Genomic DNA, 19,081 nt, shown 5'->3' with positions numbered 1-19,081 from the left:
AACTTTCCCCTGGTCTGCAGATGAGCAGTCAAAGCAGCAGAGGTGGTGCTGGTGGTGTCCTATTTTTGGAGGGGCTATCAGCAACCTAGTGGCATAGGTCTGAGTGACAGGACAAGTGTTGCGTTGGACCCTCCCCCTCACTCGTTTAGGGCAGGCATTCCTCAGTGTAAGCAGACACAGACCCCCCCCCATCATATTTCTCTCTCCCTCTTCCTTGGCCGTGATGGTTGCCCCCCCCTCTGGGTATGGGTGGGCGCACAGACGGGTGTGTGTGCATGTGTGTGTGTGTTCAGGTGTGAGCATTGGCCTTGGAGCTGGATTCAGAGAGAAGTCAGCCGACGGACAGTGTGGCAGACAAAGAGCACGTCAGAGCTCTCTGAGGGGGCCCTGACCGCTGACCATGGGGCCAACGTACTGAGGGCCCCCCAGACGAAAAAATATTTTTTAAAAAACAAAGAGGAGCAGAAAATAAGCAAGAAAAAGAAGAAAAGCTGAAAAAGACAGAGAGAGCAGAACAATGGTTGTAGAGGAAGTGATAATCACGTTGGCCGGTGGAGCGCCGTGGGGCTTTCGACTCCAGGGAGGCGTGGAGCATCAGAAACCGCTGCAGGTGGCTAAGGTAAGGCAGGTCACTCAGCAGGACGGAGCAATGAAGTAATATCACGGTTTTCTGAGTGGAAAGAAGAAAAGTGTGTTAGATACAACAGCCACGGTAGAGAAAAGTGAAACATCAGCTGGGATATGTTAAGTTGAGATCTAAGGAGCTGTGAACAAAGTTAAAATGGAATATTGGCTGCCATGCAGGTTGGTTTGGGGCCTAAATATATGAGTCATCATCTTGTTTGAGAGTGCTCTTCATGCAGAGGCGCACCAATGATTGATTGGGTGAACTTCAAACTTAAAGTTCAGCCGGGAATATAGAGTAACCTTGTCACATATCTTCTGAATGCTGCTTCTCCTATTTCACTGCTTGAATCTCAACGTTTAGTTGAATTAGATCCATAATGAACAGAAAATCTGAACTTTTCTATATTGGTTACCTTTTTTGTTTTTGACAAATAACTCTGATTTTATGCTACTTTCTGGTGCTGTTCTTCTGCAATGCTTTCAGCAGTGAAATGTTCACATCAATAGCAGATACTTTTTGATACATTAAGCTCATTTTTTTTGTTTCTTTATTGTGAGGAGCTTATGTATACAACACACCATTCACCCATAACCATGAACGGATTTGCGCAATTCAATAAGCATGTTTCCACTACGTAATCCTTTCAGAAAGAGACTTAAATACTCCAGCCATGCTTGGTCATGTTTTAGCAGGAAGGTTACCTGAGATTTATCTGGAAACACTCTTGTAACAGTAAAAAACCAAAGTTGAGCAATGACTATCATGAATGTCTGGATTTAGTGCAGTTCTTGAAATCTGATATCAATACTTAAATTATACTGCTTTGTGAGTATTACGGACTACTTATATATCGGCTTGTATAAAGCTGTTCTGAAATTAAATATTGTGTGAAATATTTAACTTTATAACTCTCAGCTCATTTTACTGCCCTAAAGCAAATTCTTCATAGACAAGAATTTGTGGCCCACATTTGGGAACAGTGACGTCGTCCAGATATAAATCTTGATCTTCATTTTAGAACTCAAACATTCACATATAAGCCAAAGGGGAATATATACCTTATAAAATGAATAATTAGGCTTCAAGTAGTAAAAATCTGTACCTCTGAGAGATAGAGCTGAAAATGGATGGAACAAAATAAGAGAAAATACTTGCAGTTACATTTTCTGACTTCATATTGATTCTTTGCCTTTTTGTCAGTTACATATCATTACAATCTGTGACATTAACTGTAAAAATCATCAATGCACAGCCATTGCTCCTCCCTCTATCAACCTTGTCTTTCCTGTTTGAAAAAGACTTGGGCAGATACTCTTTTCTAGGAAATCTTTACATAGAGAGATCTTATTTCTGGATAGGACAGTTCAGGTTTAAGTACACCTGCAAACACATTATACACACATACATGTACATACACGAGACAAACACACATATCCATAGACACTTTCAATAATTGTTGACTGAGCAGAACTACTTTTCCAGGTGGCTATTTTTGGTTGAGAAGCAGCAGGTCACGGGGTCAGCCAAGGTGTGTGTTTCAGCTCAGAGCTAAAAAATTAACCTCATACACTATTTTTATACATGCACTACTCAGTTTCTTGCTCCTTGGGGATGAACGTGTACCTTCTTTTTCTAGGTATATGTGCAAATAAAAATCCTGATTGCTAAACCTCCATATTATATATATATATTCCATATTTCTCCTGTTCAGACAGCACATTAGCTGTGAATAAATGACCAGGGGAGATAAACCAACTTGCTTTGGTCAACCTCTTTTTGATTAAGACATCCTGTTCACTTTGTTCACATTTCCAAAAAATTCAGCCTGACAATTTTAATATCTTTGAAAATTTTGTCTAGAATAAAAACAAACAAAATTTGCTGGGTTTGTCCACATGACATTGGGTTTGTAATAATTGTCCCCCTGGTTGGTTAATTGGTTTGAAGAAGCTTGTTAAACAGAAATAATTGTGCAGTGTATCATACAAATATGACACATACAAAAACCCACAATGAGAGAGAGAGAGAGGCAGACAGACAGACAGACAGACAGACAGACAGACAGACAGACAGACAGACAGACAGACAGACAGAGAGAGACAGAGAGACAGACAGACAGAGAGAGAGACACAGACAGACAGACAGACAGACAGACAGACAGAGAGAGAGAGAGAGAGAGAGAGAGAGGATGAATTACAGCAAGAAGAAAAAACAGCTCAGATTTAAACTCCACAGGAACAAGAGTGTGTGTTTCATACACTGCACAGTTATTATGCATATATTATGTATATACTGTGTCTAAAACCTCTCGCATACCGCATAAACATCTAAGACATCCATTGTATTTTCCACTCTATCGTGCATCTATTTTCAAATGAAGGTGATTATATTTGTACAACAATTCTCATAAAAGGAAATGTTTTTGCAAACAGACCTCCCAAATTCTTTCTGGCAAAACCTGTCTTGTAAAGATTCCCCTTTGCCAGACAAAGAATCTTTATGACAAAGATGCTAATTTGGGTTTGTTTATCAGAAAGAAAAGTGCTATGAGTCATGCACCTCCAGATTATACCTCTGAAACAATCATCATATTCATAAAACAACCAGGTCTTACACACAGTAATAGACATCTTTAGATCATTTGACTTTTGACATTTTGATCCAACGTGTAGTTGACAAATGCAGATTGTGGTGGTGTGTACACAGAGGACACCAAATCACCTTTATGGCAGAGGACGACAGCTGGTTCTATCTGACCCTCCAAAACAGTGTGGTCCTTCACCCCTGAGAGCAGAAAGTTGTATTCTTGTCAGGTCTCATACTATATACTATAACAGGTGGAGCAGTTTGGAGCTTCACTGAAAGAGCCAGTGTGTCAGTGCTGGGCTTCTGTCTGTGGGTCTGCATGCACGCGTTTGTGTGTTTATTTATATGACTTTATGTGTATTTTAGTATCAGTCCATGTGGTGTGTGTGTGTGTGTGTGTGTGTGTGTGTGTGTGTGTGTGTGTGTGTGTGTGTGTGTGTGTGTGTGTGTGTGTGTGTGTGTGTGTGTGTGTGTGTGTGTGTGTGAGCATGTAAGAGTATTATAACTGTTATGACTTGAAACCACAAGGCGATTGACTGAATGCATAACAGACATCCTGTCCCACAAGCAGGCACAGGCCACTTTGAAAGGCTTAGCTAAATGTGGACGTGGGATTTAATTACGGGTCAACCAGAATAGCTGGAAAGAAAAATTATTCGGTCAACCAAAGTAACATTTCCTAATCTCTGAAATCTAACGTATAATGTTAATTTATTACATGGCAGTGCCTTCTGTGCAATGCATGCGATCAACACTGCAGTCATTGTCTTTGAAGTTTTTCAAACATCTACCTTGAATTTATTATAAGACATGTTGACATAGCTTGCATAGACCTGAGGCAATTTAAGGTGGGCATACCGCCACGGTCTTGACAGACCTCGTGCACAAATAGCAAAGCACCAAATGAAGATGGCTACTGGCTGACATTTCACTGTTAAAGTGTGTATGAGTGCTCCACTCAAGCTGCAATATGTGGCATGTGTCTACAGCAAGATCAAGCTGTCAGGACAAAAGCTGCTCTCTGCCAGTCACTATCACAAACCAAGACAAGACGGCAGCATTGTTCTGTCTGGTTTTTATATCCCATCCCTGAAGGAGCCAAAATATAATTCTAAAGGAACTAATAAAATATCGAGCAAAAAGCAGTGTTGCACCTGAGACTTTTGACATGGTCTTAAATTAAAAGTCATATTTGATATGATATAATCCTGAAACAATAGAGATGAATACTGTATAAAGAGTAAAGAGAAATGTACATATGCCCTTCCATTTCTCTTTCCATTGTCAGCAAATTGGATGTGAAAGACTTGGACTTGCCCTTGAGGCCTTAAAACTTGACTTGAGATCTGCCCTTGAGACACACGAGTTACTTGTAAGTCTCCTGAAGGACTTGAGAGTTGTCTTGAACATCCCCCCCAAAGACTTTAAAATAGAATGGCTTCATTACAAAAACATTTTGATGGTATAACCCATCAAAACTAAGCATTCGTGTAACTTTTTGACGTTTTCGTGAGTGTTTGTAACTTTTCCTGCCTTTGCTGGTGCTGGTGATGTAACAGGTGCGTAAACGCAGCAAAGCATGCAGGGCTGGTCTTCGGGAGGCTGATGAACTGGTGTCCATCAACGAACAGCCATGTGGAACGCTATCCCATGCCCAGGCCATGGGACTCATCGACAGCTCCCCTGGGATATTACACATCCGGGTCAGAAGGTCAGAGGAACTAAAGTATTATACTCTTATAATCCTCATCAACCCTTTGTAGTGGGTCAAACACAAGGACAGTGTCATGAACTATTTACAATGTGCACTGTACCAAACACACATACTACTGCATATCATATTTTATCAAATATATAATATGTATTATACAAATATTTGGTGCCAGATTTAGTTCATTTAATTCTAATAAATCATACAATGGCTCCATCATTATTTTGAACCCTCCACTTGTTTGCAGGGTGCCTGCTGGTTTTCAGTCCGTGGTGCTTGTGACCCGCGCCCCATCTCCACGTATAGACAAAGAATACCGCGCTGCCCTGCGTGCCATGTCACCCAACAACCCCCACCACGCACCCATCCGTGAAGTCCTCCGTAGCCACTCCTCCACAACCAGTGGATTGACATCTCCACCCGGAAGTGAGGCTTACTACGGTGAAACTGACAGTGATGCGGATGTGGCGGGCTATGAGAGGCAGCGCCGGCAGAAACGCCGCAGCCCCAGCAACGCAAACCCGGGGAAACCAGCAGGCCGAGCCTCCCCTGAGGGCGGAGAGACCTCAGAGATGAGTGGCTATGATAGCGCTCCAGACGCACATGTTTACCCCAGTTTGTTGGATGGACGTGGTGGAGATGGAGACGGGGGGCTACCTGGGGTGGCACGGAGGGAGGTGATTTACCAGCCTCCTGTTCCAGGACTGTGGTCCTCCCAGACATCCACTGAGACCTCCTCCATCATCTCCTCAGCAGATGACCAGGGGCCACGGGACGGAGGGCAAGAGGAGGATAGTGGCTTTCTTGAGTCCTCCAACGTGCCACTGGTATCTCCTGAGAGGGCAAAGGAGGCCCGGTTGCTGGGCTCCCGCAGCCAGCTCGTACCCATGGTGGGTCCTGTGAATAAACCCATCGACGAGGAGCTTACGACAACCTACATGGAAAAGGCCAAACAAGCCAGTGAGTACAGCTGAGGAAGAACAGTGACAAATACCCGTGCATCCCATATATAAGTATGTATATTTTTATTCAAACTTTATTTAGCCGGGAGTTCAAGAGTGGCAAAACTTTTTCAAATTTTATAAACAGATAAAAATTCCTAATATTCTTAATCTATTTCTCAGGGATACCCTTTTTGATACTGTTTTTACTCTTCGGTCTATGTATTATTTCTATGTGCTATCTGCTTTGCAGCACAGAAACTCATCACTGAAGTAAAGATCTCTTCCGCTCCTATACACAGGAAAACAAGTTATCATTTTATATAGTTTTATATGACAGTGTGGTATTGACTTTTCTAGGCAGAGATTACATGTACAGTACATACCTTTGTTGAAGCTTAAGACAAATATTCCCCTGAACCTCCCAGAGAATAATAAGATATTTGCAGATAGTTAGTCTCCACACCTTGAACACCATACTGATAATACCGCCAACTTAATTTTCCCTTTTTGAAAATATGTGGGCAGAGCCAATTTTAAAGCAGTTTGATTACCTTTTTAAGCCCATTGACGCCAAACATTTATTATAGTGCCAATTGGAATAGTATTTGAGAATCTGAAATAAAGAAAACCACTGTGTCCCAGTCATTAAATCTGACAGTCAACAACCATAAATAAAAAAGATTCCTTTTCTCTTTTGTTTTGTTTAGTAGTCCAGTGTGACAAGTCTGTTAATCCGAACATGGTCGGTACGGTTTACTATATTTACCTCCAGTGTTGTGTGTAAAAACCCAAGTGATTAATCCGGGATCACTGAAAAGCATCTACAGCTGCTTTTAGGTATCAAGTTGCAAAGCAGGGATACTCTTATTTTCCCTGCATATCTCTCTCTCTTCTCTCTTTGATTCTCTTGCTGTACGTACTTTGGCTATTTCATCAACTTTATGAAAGAGTAAAAGTGTGATATGTATATCAACAGTCACAATGACATAGCCTTCAAAAACAACCGGTCATGTCTTATTGTTTTTGGTATTCACAAACTCTGAAGAGAGATCAAAATTGTGACAATACAGTGACACATTACAGATACAGAGCACTGACACTGACCAAGAATACCTTCCTACAACTTGTCATCCTGTCCATCATCCATAATAAGCCCAGGGAAAGGACAGAACTGGGCTATTTGAAGTCAATGGGCTGTTTTAAGAACTTGTAGAAATGTACCCCCGTAAATCCACCTTGCCATCACTGAGTTCAGGTTTAACATCGAATGTCCTAAATAGGAACCCTATCTTAGACACATGACTAACTCCCTTCATGTGGCATTGCATATAAGGGTAACATAATTAGGTTACCTATATTAATCTGCTTAATACCATAACAAGTTCAATGATATGTTGCGGCTACACTTTGAATCTCTCCTTCCAGTCACCTACATCATACAACTTTCCACTAGCTTGCAGATATTTCTAGTTAAGCTAGATGCCAGAGTACATAAGACTAATAATGTGTGAATGTATCCTTCACCCCAGCTAATGTGAGAAGCTGAAAGCTTGCCTGGAATCTTCCCGGAAGTGCTCCTGTGGCAAGTTATGAGATGGATGCCTGTTGAAGGCATGGTGGTCAGAATAGGTTTAGATGCTCATGTCAGAGTCAGTTCTTGGTTTAAAATGTAAGCCTTAAAACTGTTAATTCATTTTCTGACCTCACTGCAGTTCTTGTGTTATGCTATCGTGGAACTGTTCCTAATAGCTATGGCTTTTATATCCTGCAGAACTGAACCGAGGGGATACTGTGCAAGACAAGAATGTAAAGGAGGCCAAAACCAAGTGTCGAACAATTGCATCCCTACTGACTGATGCTCCAAACCCTCACTCCAAAGGGGTGCTGATGTTCAAGAAGAGGCGACAGCGCTCCAAGAAGTACACTCTCACCAGTTTTGGTAGTGTGGATGAGGATAGGTCTCAAGACTCCCAAGAGGAGGATGGGGTATTCCCTGGCAGCGAATCAGAGTTTGATGAGGATGGCTTCTCTGCAGTTCCTGATCCAACTTGGGATAGCGACTACTTGGATATGCTGGAAAAGAGGGCAACTGCAGGCACTGAAGGTCGTGGGGATGGGGCAGAGGATGCTCCAAGCCCAGGGTTGAATGACACCACAGGCAAGGGCGCCCAGTTGTTTGAGCAGCAGAGAAAGAGGGCTGCTGAGCATGCGAAGAAAGTTGAGGCGGCACAACCCCAGGCTCCTGCACAGTCACAAGTCCAGGAGCAGACTCAGACGTACCAGTTGCAGCCAAACCTCCAGCCTCAGCAGATGATACCACCTGACGCTATAGCCAAACAGCAAGAGCTATCTCAGGATCCAGGTCCAGTTACAGCCTATGGAATGTCTAACGGTGACCTATCCTATTCTGCAGTTAGTAGTAGCATGATGATGTCAACTCCACCTGTGGCACCAAAACCAGCTACTGCCTCAGTGACTGTTCTGACCAGACCTGCACCCCCAGCTGAAACACCATTACCAGACCTACCTGCTAGTAATGTTCTCAACAGAACGGCTCGCCCTTTCACTCCTGGCTTCATCAGCATTCGAGCTGCAACAGCGCCTGTAGCCTTCCGACCTTCTGTCACAAAGATGAGCCAGCGTCCTGCCTCAGCAGCTGTTGCGCCTTTACCATTCTCCAGTGCTTCTGAACTAGCCATGAATGCTACATCGGTAACATCACAGCTAACCCATGGTCCTCCAACAATGTACTCCCCACAATCCTTTGTACCTCAAGGTACCTTGGCCCAGACACCAGAAGCTCCTGTTACTTTCTACCCTTCAGCTGTCTCTACCTCTGTAGAGAAAATGCAGTCATTACCACAAATGACTGCCAATCATCAGGCTCCATTTGTAGCTGTGCCTCAAGTGTCTGTGGCTCCACAAGCACCAATGGCTCAAGCCCCAGCTCATCCTGTATCTCAAATGCATGGTTCACCTCAACTATTTGCCCCACCACCTCCATTTCAAGTGCCAGTTGCTCAGTCACACGCACCTCAATTTTCGATGGCACCTGTAGCTCCAGTGTCAGTAGTCTCTCAGCCAGAAGCTGTAGCGCCAACCCCTGTTCCTGGTCCAACAGGTCGCACAGGAATCTTAACTGACGCTCGCAGACGAGGTGGCAAACCCAAACCTATGTTCAATGTGCCCGAAGTCAAGAAGAACTCCCCAAATCCAGAATTATTGTGTATGGTGCAGAATCTGGATGACAGGGTCACCAGACACAAATATGGCCAACCACCTTCTGATGCTATCTATGATGATGTAGAGGAGGAGAGGAGTGTTGAGGCGGGCACAGGAAGGGCACCTCCTCCAGTGGCACCCAAGCCTCGGGTCATCCACGAGACCCCGCAGTTTCTTCAAGCAGGGGGAAAGGGGGCCCAGCTGTTTGCCCGCAGACAGAGCCGTATGGGTATGTATGTAGTGGACACCCCACCCGAGACCCCGTACCAGCAGGAAGTGTCCTCACGCAGTGCAGCCACAGTGCTTGACTCCTCCAACAATACTTCACATCTCTCTCAGTGGAAATACTCCCCAAATGTCCGTGCTCCTCCACCCATTGGGTACAATCCACTCCTGGCCCCCTCTATCCCTACGGGGCCTCAGAGGAATACAGGGCAGCAAGACAGCAGGGGTAGAGGAGGCAACCAAAGAGAGGGCATCAAAGCTCTGGATTTCATGAGAAGGCAGCCCTACCAGCTCAACTCTGCCATGTTCAACTATGGGGGCAGTGCTGCTAATCTATCAGCCATGCCTTCTTACCAGTCCCAGAGGCAGCATGGTGACTACACAACAACAATGGTGGGCAGCTCATTAACCTCACCTAGGCAGATCCCCATCAAAACAGGCCGTGTCTTCGAGGTCAAGCGATTCTCCACACCCACACCCATGTCAGCTCCTACCCTGGCTCCCAAGGTTATTGCACCCCGCTCAGCAACTACGCTTGGAGAACGTTTGACTGGTTCTGGAATTATCTCACCACCTCCTGCCTATTTCACTCCAACCCCAGCCCCTCTATTTAAACCAGCACCAGTCAGTGCCTTTCAGCCGACTTCACCTTCCTTCCAACCAGCTGGGCTGCCCGGCCTCCCAAAATTCTCTGCCACCCCTATTCCTCACCATGTGCCCCCTGCAGTCCCTACACCTTACACTCCAGTATCATACACCAGTGGGCTCCAGACAGCCAAGCAGTTTCAGAGCGCTCCTGAACTCAGTATCCTTGCCTCTTTGCCCCCACTCAAGTCCGACCCAGTTCAGGCACCCAAGCCACGTTTTGTTGCCACCAAGGGAGGCGTTCAGCCCGGTGTCTGGAGGCCAGGGAACATGTAAAAACATCAGTAAATCAGTAACTACCACGCTTGGACATCTTCATGCACTAATCATTTAGTGCAGATTTAGTTAACTAGTTCATTGTTTAAGTCATAAATGCAAAATATACATTGGTTCCAGTTTCTCAAATGTGGTAATGATTCTGCTTTTTATTTCTAACATCATCATTAATTGAATATCTTTGGGTTTTGAGTTGGGCTTAGGCTTTGAAAAAATGTGTTGGGCAGTCCTTTAATAAATTCATCAATTAATAAAATAGTGACAAATGAATGGACATAAGCAGCCCTACAATAATTAAATCAAGCCTCAAATTAAGCTGTTAGCAAAAAGTAATAAAGTAACATAAGGTGATGAAGTGATTCAGTTTAAGGTTGAAATCCAAAAGTCTGTCAAGTTTTTGAAATATGTCAGATTTTGAATAATGGTTTGACATCATAAACATCTATAATTGCTCTTAGAAATACTACTTTGTACTTTGCTGCCACCTACTATAAGCTGTATAATCCACCATATGCCTGTCCTGGGGGAGGTTTGTGTAAGGCGTCTGGAGATGTCTTTCTACTTATTTAGCAGAAATACCATCGAACAGAGCCTGTACTGAAATATTCTTTGAAACTTGAAATGTCTGAAAAATGTTAAGAATTCATAGCTGCGGTTCGGATTATAGGATTAAATCACAGAAGAAATACTGTATGTTGTAGATTGATGACAGGTGGAGGATCATAAAGCAATCTAACTTTGAACATTTAATTCTATTATTCAGTACTTGTCCAATACTAAATATTGTGCACAAAATGTATTTTTACCCCCTACTGTTTGTAGTATTGTCAAGAATAAACAAATGATGACCTATTCTCCTTATCCAGGGGCTTAAATGATGCATGACCAGTTTAATATTGTAAAATGTTTTTAAATGCCTTTGCTTAATTTAGAACTATATGTGAAGACAAGGTCTGCTCTTGCAAGTGTCTGTGCTGTTGTGCCAAATACCTCTGCTCACTATAGCCAGAGAGAAATGCTATCTTTTGGGGTCACAATAGACAAGTGCAAAGGCTGCCAATGAATGTACACTTGTCACTTGATATCACAGCTTCCATTAGGCACACCAACGCTTCCTTAGTACCAGTGTGATCTTTGCAGATATGTTAATTCTTTACTTTTATTAAACAAATAACACAGATTAAGGAATGTGTATTCAGTTTTGTTCAATTGCGATATTTATCCAGGAGTGTTGCAAGGGGAAGTTGACTGACTGAGAGGCACCAGAATTTATAAAAAGATTTAAGAATTGAAGATGGCTGTGGAGAAGGGATGTAGGCACTATTTATACTAAATGGGGTCATAGCTCAAAATTTGCGGGCTATTGGTATTTATAGTTGAATTGTAGGAACTTGTGAAATTCTACAGCCTGTAGAAGTTAAGGAAGGATGCAAAGGAAAGTTTGGTACCTCAAGTTTGCTGGTAAAGCTAAAGAAGTTGATGGAAAGAAGCATATACATTTAGCTGGTGTGTTTCCATTAACAATGGTTGGATTCACATTTAAGGGCTATATACCTTGAGAGACTAGGTATGTTAATGGAGACAAAGAAATAAATGTGTTGTTTTCAGTTATGGAATTAATGGGGAGATATTTGTTATTTTTTACAACTTTTGAAATATAATTTCCCTTAAAGCTTTTTCTTGTTTTCATAATATAATGGCAATAAAATAATCTAGAGTGTGGATATAATTATGTTGAGGAGTAAAATATGATAAATACATGTTGAATGTAATTTGAATAAATGAAAAGTGTGAAAATGTGTTTTAATGATGAGTAGACATTTATACTGACTAGGAGACGAAACATTTTTAGAGGAATAAAATTAGATGTGAAATCTCCAGTTGTCTGACATGTCTGATTTTACACTGCCCCCTGCTGTTGATTGTGTGATCCTGCTCATTTATTTTAATGTAGAGTACATGCTTTAAATTATATCAGAGATTGAGCAGTGCAATAACTAACTAATATTAGTTTTGATTAAAAAACAAGTTTAATCATAAACTTGAAGCGGTAAAAATGCTTTACAGGACTACACATACACACAAACACACACACGCACACACACACAGTTAGCACATTTTTAACACAGCATGGCCTCTATTCACTTTCGTCCATCTGCACTTGAATAAATATAGATTAGTCCGTTTTTAGCTGAGAGACTTTTGACTTATGATTGATTGCAACTTCCAAGACAGGTCCAACTTATTCTTGGTTCAGAAATATTGGACAACTGAAGTATCTGTGGTTTGCAGGGACGTACAATGCCCACAAATATTCTGGGGACTGGGTTGGTACTTTATCTAGGTTATTATGTCTGTAGAATGTTAAGTTTCCAGAAAAAACTAGCTATCTTGCTAAATTAATTACTTGGCAAGAGTCCTATTTGATACTTCAAGGTTATTGTCATTATCATGTTGGATTCTTACACATATCATTTTTTTAACAGTAGTGCTGGAGGGGAAATTGCAATAATCAAATTCATTGATTAAAGTATATGATAAGATTAGAGGAAGATAATTACAACAAGCTGAGTTAACTTCTAAGAGTACAAGTTACAAGTAATATGCAGGAATGTAACAAATAGGGTGAAATATATTTTGATGAGAAAGAGAGACAAAGAGAGAAAGAGAGAAAGAGAGAGAAAGAGATTTGTAAATATATATATATATATATATATATATTTAGAAACAGACCTTTACTCCATTCTGTTTTGAGCAGAATTGATTCTTCACTCACCTTTGTATATGAATAGGTTTTTGACAATCGGGTTGTCTAGTCCCCAGAAGACATGGTTGAGTCTTAGGTTAGGTGTCTGCTGAAAATAAATAAAATGTCAGGACCTTATTCAGGAGTGTCAACACATTGTGCACTGGTGCTTTCCACAGATTGCTATTCATTCACTGAGTCACAGGGAGGTGGTACAGTAGTAAGAGAGACTCTACTGTCAACTGATACATCACAGCAGCTATCATGGCTAAGTGTCCATAAGCAAAACAACAAATGTTTTCATTATTACTCAATTTCTCTACATACACACATCAGAGCTCCACACGCAACGATCAATCAGATGTGTGTGCAAATACATAATCAGTGCTATCGCTGCTTATTCTGTCTCATTCTAAGATTAGCTTCATTTTAAATGTATATGAGTAATTATTAATGTCTATCCTGTCTCTTCACATTTGTGTTTAAAAAATCTCTGAGCATGCAGTCAGATAGGCACCCACACTGTCATGGTGCCTATATATGGGGCTGTTAATACTCAAAACATAAGACTATTTATGGAGGACATTACAATTTTTCAGGTAACTTTTGTAAATCAAGAATTTTTTCTTAATTTAACTGCTTAAAAATATATTTTTAAACTGAGATTTTTTTGGATAGTTACTATTTTAAGATGTATTAAAAACACCATGTTCACTCATCTCCATGGTATTTATGTATGAAATCATATTATCAGTTATAGTGACAGAAATAGAAGTGCAGTTAGATAAGCCAAATAATTTATCAGATGATCTAATTCGTCACTTCTCTTGATGTCGAGTCAACCCTTAATGTCACCTTCTTTCTCTTTATTCTAATATTTGGTTGGTATTTAATTTGCAAATGAATATATTGCCCTAGAGGTACAGAAGCTTGTGGAGGAGTTATAGAAACGGGAAGATAGAATAAAACAAATATGGGAGGAAAAACAGCCAAAAAAGAGAAGCACACATAATTAAACCATAATAAATTCAGAATTTAGAAACAGCCCGAGAAGGCCTTTGTACACGGGCTTAGAAGCAAGATTTAAAAATCTTTCACTTGACTTTGTCATATGTGTGTATGAAGCGATCATACAGCAGATTATAGAAAGCCTTCCCTAGATTTTGGATAGTAGATTGAAGATTGGTCTAAGTTTACTGAGTACTGTGGGATCGAGACCTGTGATTGTGAGAGGAGGTTGGACAAGAGTGAGCTTAAAATAAGGCAAATCTAAGCCAAATATGAGAGAAACATTTCTCATAAACAAAACCACTGATGTTGGGCAATTGCTCAGATGCCTATTTATAGAAATTGTCATACAGATCCACAGACCTACTGTAGATCAGCAAGTTAAATTTGGTATTTAAAAATAATAACTACACTAACTCAGGAGAAATGAGCTGCACAGTGTAGTTAGTAGTCAGTCACAATTAGATTTTTCATTTCAATTAACCATCACAAATCAGACCAATTTACAGAAAAAGCTCTTATCGGATTCAGCAGAGCTTTAAGAGTCCTGACCTTAAGCTTAAACATTCCTAAAAACCTCAAGCTCATTGAAGAACATTGAGATAATGTTTCATGATTATTTAACTGGCCATCATTTTCTCACAAGAATAAGAATGCAATACCATACAGTTTATAAACTGCAGTTAAACTTGCTAAACTGTTTTGATCAAACAGACACTGATGGTTTATAGCCACATCTATAGTAAAATCTATTTAATCTGCACTAGTATGTCATTGTTGGTTGCAAAAAGAAGATTAATACAATTGTGAATTGGAAATCAATGTATAAAACCTGATGCTACAATCTGACATTTTATCAGTCAATGGTAAAATATGATAAGATTCCACGATTAGGTCCCAGTTTCTTAGACTTTTGTGATTATTATTTTTCATTTATTTTTATTTAATGCCATAAAAATATATTTGAAACCAAATTTGCATTATGTGGTTACAGGAATCATGCTGGTTTTGAATACTGGTCAACATTTTATTATATTTGGGACAACGTGGCTCGGTGTTTGGGGTGGGGGGGCCTCGGGGGGCGCGGTTGTTTGGACTTCAGTATTTCTAAAATTCTGGCTACCAACCAAAATTGGAAAGTGTTTGCTCATGCATTCATGCTGCTGCTTGAAGCACTCAAAATGTCCACCATGTCCAGTCACGATACAAAAACTGCAAATGTGACAATCTAGTGTCAGGTTAGAGTACCTTAGGGAGTAAAGGAGCTAACTCTCACTCTGAAACACAACCTGACATGACCTTAATATATTATACATACATATGCTTAACCTTAAACTTGCAATGTGCACTAGTGTGTACCCCAAACACACCCCAGAGTCCTTTGAGGTTATCTTAAAGCTGTGTTCTGTTCCCTTCGTTCTTTGCTGCTAAATATAGGCTTCTGAACCATCTGTGAGAATAATTTTGTTCCCTTAATATCCCCATCAGCAATTTCAGTTGGCCAAGAGAGACTTCTCCCCCACTTAAAGCCGCCCCAATCCCTATTCATACTCCTAAACTCGACCTCCTCCTCCTTCCGTCTTGACACCAACACTGCTTCTACCCACACCCCAACCCTCTGGAAGATTGTGGGGTGGTTTTTGTACTCCCAGGGACCTGGGTCCAGCAATACGTAGGGTCAGAGGCACTGAGGGATTTGTAAACTTGTGTTCCAGATCACCAGCATTGAGGGTCTCGTCTCCTCTGTTTGGTATTTATAGGTCTGTCTCTCCTCCCAGGATTGCAACAAAAACCCGGTGAGTGGATCTGCATCCCATCGGTGTGCTTTGTTCTACTAAAAAAACATCTTGGATTTCAATTCTGGCAACTTCAAACATGAGAAGAAGCAATAACAACATGCAAAATGTTCCCAATCATAATTTCTGCATGTTGTGGAGCTGATCACGGGGCTAAAATGGAGGGGGACATCTAAAAACTCAGTATAACAGATTATTACTTTGCTTTTGATGGAAATGTTTTGGATTCTACCAACTATTAAGAGAAATATGGCTCAGGCTCAACGAATGTGCTGACCACCCCTCTCTGCAGATATTTTATATGGTGATACCAAACCCTGACAGGGGGGGTGGTAAATCTGAGCACATGAAGTCCCAAAGCCTGTAAATATCTAAGGCAACTAAACCGTCAACCAAAACCTTCCTAGCTAACAACCACGACTGCTCCAGATCTCACTGGTGTTTTGAGAGAGATTCAAACATACACTTGTTTTCTGGAGGTGTGTATTGTGTCCTCAAGGGTTGTGTCGAACCCATATTATAGTTAATTGACGCCATTACACCTCTCTAAAATGTCTTGGCTGGAAATGTCTTTTAAAAATAGCCGCGGTGGGTTGAGTTACAGTCAGAAGGGGTGATGTGATGTTTTGCCACTTAAAGAAACTGTTGAAAGCTGAAGGTGCTGATATGTATAAATGAATGCAAAAAACTGTTAAATAAACACATAGCGTAACGTAAGAATCAGATACATATTTCAGGCTAAAAAGGCACCATGGGTTGCAAAAAAAAAATGTTTTGCTTCAATGGTGAGTGACATCGCGACAGATGACAGAGTAATCGCTCCCACTTTCCCCGCCTACATGTTCCCATGCAGGCTGCAAATTGGGGAATATGATCAGATGCTATTTTATGATACTGAGGCCTTCACCTTTACTGCAGTAGAATGGCACCAGAAAGCTTTGCTCACCAATTTCTCCATGAACCTCAGTGTGCTTCTGTTTATGTTGACCCAGTCTGTGTACAGAACTTGTGTCCCTAAACAAAATGGAAACACACGATGAGGCTATATGTTTCCTTTGGGGCGGACATCTGTTTCCCTTGGGAATGTGGGGAATCTGAGGTCACTGACATCCCCCTTGAACTTGAAAAATGAGGAGGGTCCGTACTGTATACATTGCTCCTGTGGACTCACTCTCAGGGGTTGTTGATTGACGTAGGTGTTGAAATAGGGATATTGATAAGTTGGTGCCATGGTCAGAGATAATCGCAAAGTAGTCTGTTGAAGTTTCTTTCAACTGTGTGTAAATGTATATTGGAACTAAAGTAGAAAAACTCCCTTAAGTGAATTTCAACCTTAGTCTGAACCTGCAGCTCTGCAGATTTAGAGTCCTACTCATACTCTCAATTTAGTTATTTTTAAAATGAACAATATTATGTGAAATCATGACATCCAACAGAACTTTCTCAAGTTGTTGCATTAAAAACATTGCTTGCTTTTGTTTTATTTATAATAAACATCAACAACAAATGTTTGACATTACTTTGCTTTAGTCTCCTGGGAGAAACATGTTTATTTTTATCACTTCTATCATTGATGAATGTGTTCAGTTTCAAATAATGTTTTTATTTCTGTAGGTCTGTAAGCCTAATATTGTTACTGCTAACACCATGTTCTTTCCTATACCTCCAGTCATGTCTCTGGGAAAACCTGCCCCCTAAACAAGAGGAAAAAGCTCTGCAAGATCATAACTGACTTATCACATATCACTCAGGATGGTAAGGCTGGCATGAAGTGCCATGAATAAGAAACCAAATGAATATAATCAGTGCAGCTCTTACATATAAACACAACATATATAAATAGATTAATGACAGGTGATAGATACTGCAGATGGGAACTAATATTACAGGATATATGAGGTGATACCTGCAGTACAATTCAGAAAGAAGTATAACAAAATATAATGTAAAAATAAATAATTAACATAACTAAATATACATGATTCTTTTTTGATTGTAGTTGAAATATTTATGTATTTTGGCCATTCAGGATACTATGCATCTTTCCAACTAACAGTCACTAAATGTCAGGTGTGAAAACAAAGTCGTGATTGTTCTTAAGTGTGAAAAGTTAGTCTCAGTTATTTCTGGGAAAACACAAATATTAAAAGAGAAGATGAGCAAATATGTAGATGTAATGAAACACTTCAACATCTGTTATCCCAAAGGTTGTCTGACTACAGAGACTCCTAGACTAAGAAGTAACATTTAGTTTCCTCATTAAGACATTTCTATTCCTAACGCTTATTTGTACACATGTGCCTTACCTAGAGTATGAGTCAGAGCCAGAGGCGTCCGAGTTCGACCTGGGAACAAAGATCAGGACTCCCAAAGACATCATGCTGGAGGAGCTTTCCCTGTTAAAAAACAAAGGCTCCAAGATGTTCAGGATGAGGCAGAAGAGAGTGGAGAGGTTCATCTATGAGAACAACCCTGACATCTTCAGCAGTGAGTCTATGGTGAGAGCATAGTTCATGGAGAAAACAATCTCCAATCACCGTTGTGGAATTTCAAAGGAAAATTTATGAATTTAATGATACAATGTGAATAATACATCCAGATATTCCACAGAGGAACCTGATGTTTGAAGAAGCTCATCTATTCTTCTCACAATCCTTAATCCGTCATAATCAAACAGTAATTTTAATTAATATTATATCATACAAGGGCAGCTGTAAACTGACTTTTAAGTGTTAAGCACCTGGACAAATGATGTTTAAACCCATTGGAAGGAGGGGTTCTCATTGTTTTGTAACTTAATACTCACTTGTGATTGTTCAAACTTTTCCAAGTACCAGCTTCCCAAATAAATGAGGAAAAACACAACATGACAAAAAATAAACTAGGCTGTAAATATGTTTCATTATACTGTAAAATGGAATAACCACAGTTTTTTTATTTATGTAAATGCTTGAGCACATTTAGACAAAATCTAAAATAACTGGCTTTATATATTACCTAATTTTTATTTTTTTTATCTTTACTGATCAATCAAACCAACTATATTAGTTTTTTTTAAATATACTGGGATACTGGGATACTGGGATACTGGGAGATTAAGGCCTTCAATACACAGTCAGGACTCAGTAATGCTTGTCCGGTGTAAATTTGAGAAGATGAAACATGGTTAATCAAAATGTACATAGAAATGTGCGGTGACACATATGATTGATTATATTGATCCTATTTCTTTCAGGACAACCTCCAGAAGTTTGTTCCCTCTCTGGGAGGTCAGATGGGAGGTGACATGATAAA

General features: G+C 40.5%; 2 protein-coding genes across 2 annotated transcripts in view; both read left to right on the top strand.

The window, feature by feature from the left end:
* The first annotated feature begins 312 nt into the window (after nucleotides 1-312).
* On the top strand, nucleotides 313-10,255 carry synpo2la (synaptopodin 2-like a). The gene is made up of 4 exons (XM_054600540.1): nucleotides 313-619; nucleotides 4,774-4,925; nucleotides 5,173-5,885; nucleotides 7,641-10,255. The coding sequence occupies exons 1-4, from the start codon at nucleotides 518-520 to the stop codon at nucleotides 10,235-10,237; spliced, it is 3,564 nt and encodes a 1,187-aa protein (XP_054456515.1). The 5' UTR covers nucleotides 313-517; the 3' UTR covers nucleotides 10,238-10,255.
* Nucleotides 10,256-16,569: 6,314 nt separating this feature from the next.
* Nucleotides 16,570-19,081, top strand: part of myoz1a (myozenin 1a) — a 3,297-nt gene continuing 785 nt past the window's right edge. Inside the window, exons 1-4 of the mRNA XM_054600733.1 lie at nucleotides 16,570-16,784; nucleotides 17,457-17,542; nucleotides 18,098-18,285; nucleotides 19,023-19,081. The exon at nucleotides 19,023-19,081 is cut by the window's right edge and continues 167 nt beyond it. Of these exons, the coding sequence (XP_054456708.1) occupies nucleotides 16,570-16,784; nucleotides 17,457-17,542; nucleotides 18,098-18,285; nucleotides 19,023-19,081 (548 nt within the window). The remainder of the gene's footprint in view (nucleotides 16,785-17,456; nucleotides 17,543-18,097; nucleotides 18,286-19,022) is intronic.

This window comes from Anoplopoma fimbria, chromosome 6 (assembly GCF_027596085.1).
Source record: "Anoplopoma fimbria isolate UVic2021 breed Golden Eagle Sablefish chromosome 6, Afim_UVic_2022, whole genome shotgun sequence".
NCBI lineage: Eukaryota > Metazoa > Chordata > Actinopteri > Perciformes > Anoplopomatidae > Anoplopoma > Anoplopoma fimbria.
Note: the sequence above shows the minus strand (reverse complement) of the source record. Positions and strands in the feature narration are given on the sequence as shown.

What these genes read in the sequence shown, in the direction of transcription:
- synpo2la (XM_054600540.1), top strand. Translation starts at nt 518, where the DNA reads ATGGTTGTAGAGGAAGTGATAATCACGTTGGCCGGTGGAGCGCCGTGG. An exon ending in TTACACATCCGGGTCAGAAG is followed by an intron (nt 4,926 to 5,172) that starts GTCAGAGGAACT and finishes ACTTGTTTGCAG; the next exon opens with GGTGCCTGCTGGTTTTCAGT. An exon ending in GGAAAAGGCCAAACAAGCCA is followed by an intron (nt 5,886 to 7,640) that starts GTGAGTACAGCT and finishes TATATCCTGCAG; the next exon opens with AACTGAACCGAGGGGATACT.